We start from the raw sequence: 2,412 nt of genomic DNA, 5'->3' as shown, positions 1-2,412 counted from the left end.
TCATATATTTGTTGGAGGGGGCATTGATGCGCCATGTGACCGTTAAATAAATCTCGGCTCTACAGTCATCGCAAACGGTAGAACACCGGTGGTATCCAAATGCCACGTACACTTGTACTAGCTATTCAATATTTGTTTTGCTGGGAAGCTCGCAGGACACCATGGAAATGATGTACACTATTTAAAGCGATATAGGGTATCGGAAGGTGGTCAACAATCCTGGGAGGGGAGTAGTGTCATCATATATCTCGCGGACGTTTGAAGGCATTTCAATCCTAGACTGCCCTTTTTTCAGAATTCAGACTCGTTTGACTTGGGATCTGAAAGGGGGCACCTCCATTGACAGCTGTAGAATCTCCTTAGCTCTTTCTGATAACTTAAATAAGTCCTATCTCTATCTCTATCTCTCTCGTAGAATCTCGGACCGGGTCAAGCTGACGCTGGTTCTGTTGACCACCAAATCGTTCCCGTGGACGCCAATACCATACAGTATTGAAAATGCTCTCTAGCAGCCACCATGAAACTCTTAGCAAAATGAACCCGGGTTCCCGCAAGCAAACCCGAGGTCAAGCATAATTTTTTATTTAATTTCAAGCACAGGTAACTAGATCGAAATTTGGTCGCTCCGAGTACATATCACTGTACGCAGTTTATCACAAGAAACGAACCTTTTATAATATCTAGGCATTATGTGAAAAATCCAATCCAGATGAAAATCCAATTCAGTACAGCGAGAGCTCACTGTAAGATACACCCTCTTTAGTCTGGCACAGGACAACGTCTTTCGAAATGCAAAGCAGGCTTCAATAAGAGGCCACTTCCTTCGTCTTTGAATATGCAAAAATATCATTTTCAAGACATACTTGAAGTATCGAATACCGGTAAATATTTTTCTTGATAAGTATGCTAGTGTGAATGCCCGCAGTTCTAATTGTCTCGAGTACACGTGTAGTCTTCGTGTTATACTCGCAGATACCGCTCCAACTACTTTTACCTTATTGGTCAGCCACTTCAACATCAGAGACGGCTACATATTTTTGATGGTCGAGGATGCAGGAGGGACACCAACGCGTACAACAAAATAAGCTCTTGTTTGGATTCAGCGGCTTCTACACAGCGTTGAGTAATCCTATATACATGACAGCTACTACAACGACACGTAAGGCACGTATCTCGTGCAAGTTAGATCTCGGCGCATCGTCCGAGTGTGGTTGGCTGCAACGAATGGCGATCCACAAGTGCAGATTCATCAGCTTCGGTAACCCAAGGGTCCGGGTATTTACGCGCGCAAGTGGCGGTAGGCGCCAGGCTTGGAGTATCCTCCGTAAGCCTTGCCGGCAGAGTTTCCACCCACACCTGCGCTCAGTCCCGCACCAGCGCTAAGACCTGCACCAGCGTTGAGGCCCGCTCCAGCCTTGAGACCGGCACCCCTCGCCCTGAGTTGCAGAGCCTTGACTCCTGCACCTGCGTTGATTCCCGCTCCAGCGTTGAGACCGGCACCGGCATTCAGTCCCGCTCTAGCGTTGAGACCGGCACCGGCGTTGATTCCCGCACCAGTCTTGACTCTTGCACCTGCGTTGAGTCCCGCTCCAGCCCTGAGTCCCGCGCCGGCGTTGAGTCCGGCACCGGCATTCAGTCCCGCTACAGCCTTGAGACCGGCACCGGCGTTGAGTCCGGCACCGGCATTCAGTCCCGCTCCAGCGTTGAGACCAGCACCAGCGTTTAAGCCAGCACCCGCATTGAGTCCGACGCCAGCTCTGCCGTAGCCTCTGGCACCCACACCTGCGCCAGCTTGGAGCCCCGCGGCGGCGTTGATACCCACCGCCGCGCCGCCGTACCCGTCACGCCTGCCATAGTCGTCGTTGTTGCGATAGCCATTCTGCTTGCCATACGCCCCACGCGTGTCGTAGCTATCGAGCGAGTCATCACTGTCTTGTTGGCCATACCCGTCTCGCTTGCCGTACCCGTTGTTCTTACCGTAGACGTTCCGATTGCCGTATGCGTCGCGCTTGTCGTAGCTGCGTTCTTGCCATACCCGTCGTGGTTCTGGTGCAGACGCCCGTACGTCTGCGCCACCTCGGTAGACGCGTCCACTGCACTAGCCGAGAGCGCCACAGCCGCCGCACACAGCGCACAGATTGTCTTGCTGAACATCATCTTGCTAGACTTGGAATTGCTTGATTGGAAGCGTGTTGGCCCACAGACGCTGGATCAGGACGTCGGAAATTGAAGAATGAACTCACTTGCATTTTGCTCCGATCGATGCAGCGAAGGACTGAAGTTGGCGTGATATCCTCTTGCGCAACGAACAGCTTGACAACCGCTCGACTAGCTCGCTCGCTGGGTGTTTGCAAGTCGACGGGTAGTTAGGAACAGATGGCTGAGTCGCCGCATAAGAACTCGTTGCAGTGG

General features: G+C 51.9%; 1 protein-coding gene across 1 annotated transcript; it reads right to left on the bottom strand.

Annotated features, from left to right (window-relative positions):
- Window positions 1-1,279: 1,279 nt before the first annotated feature.
- PITG_02169 (uncharacterized protein) lies at window positions 1,280-2,157 on the bottom strand (the record flags this gene model as incomplete). The annotated part of the gene is made up of 2 exons (XM_002907087.1): window positions 1,280-1,882; window positions 1,978-2,157. 2 exons carry the CDS (start codon window positions 2,155-2,157, stop codon window positions 1,280-1,282), a joined length of 783 nt encoding a protein of 260 aa, XP_002907133.1.
- Between the last annotated feature and the right edge of the window lie 255 nt (window positions 2,158-2,412).

This window comes from Phytophthora infestans, genomic scaffold (genome assembly GCF_000142945.1).
Source record: "Phytophthora infestans T30-4 supercont1.3 genomic scaffold, whole genome shotgun sequence".
Taxonomy (NCBI): domain Eukaryota; phylum Oomycota; class Peronosporomycetes; order Peronosporales; family Peronosporaceae; genus Phytophthora; species Phytophthora infestans.
This window is presented reverse-complemented; position numbering and strand designations above follow the sequence as displayed.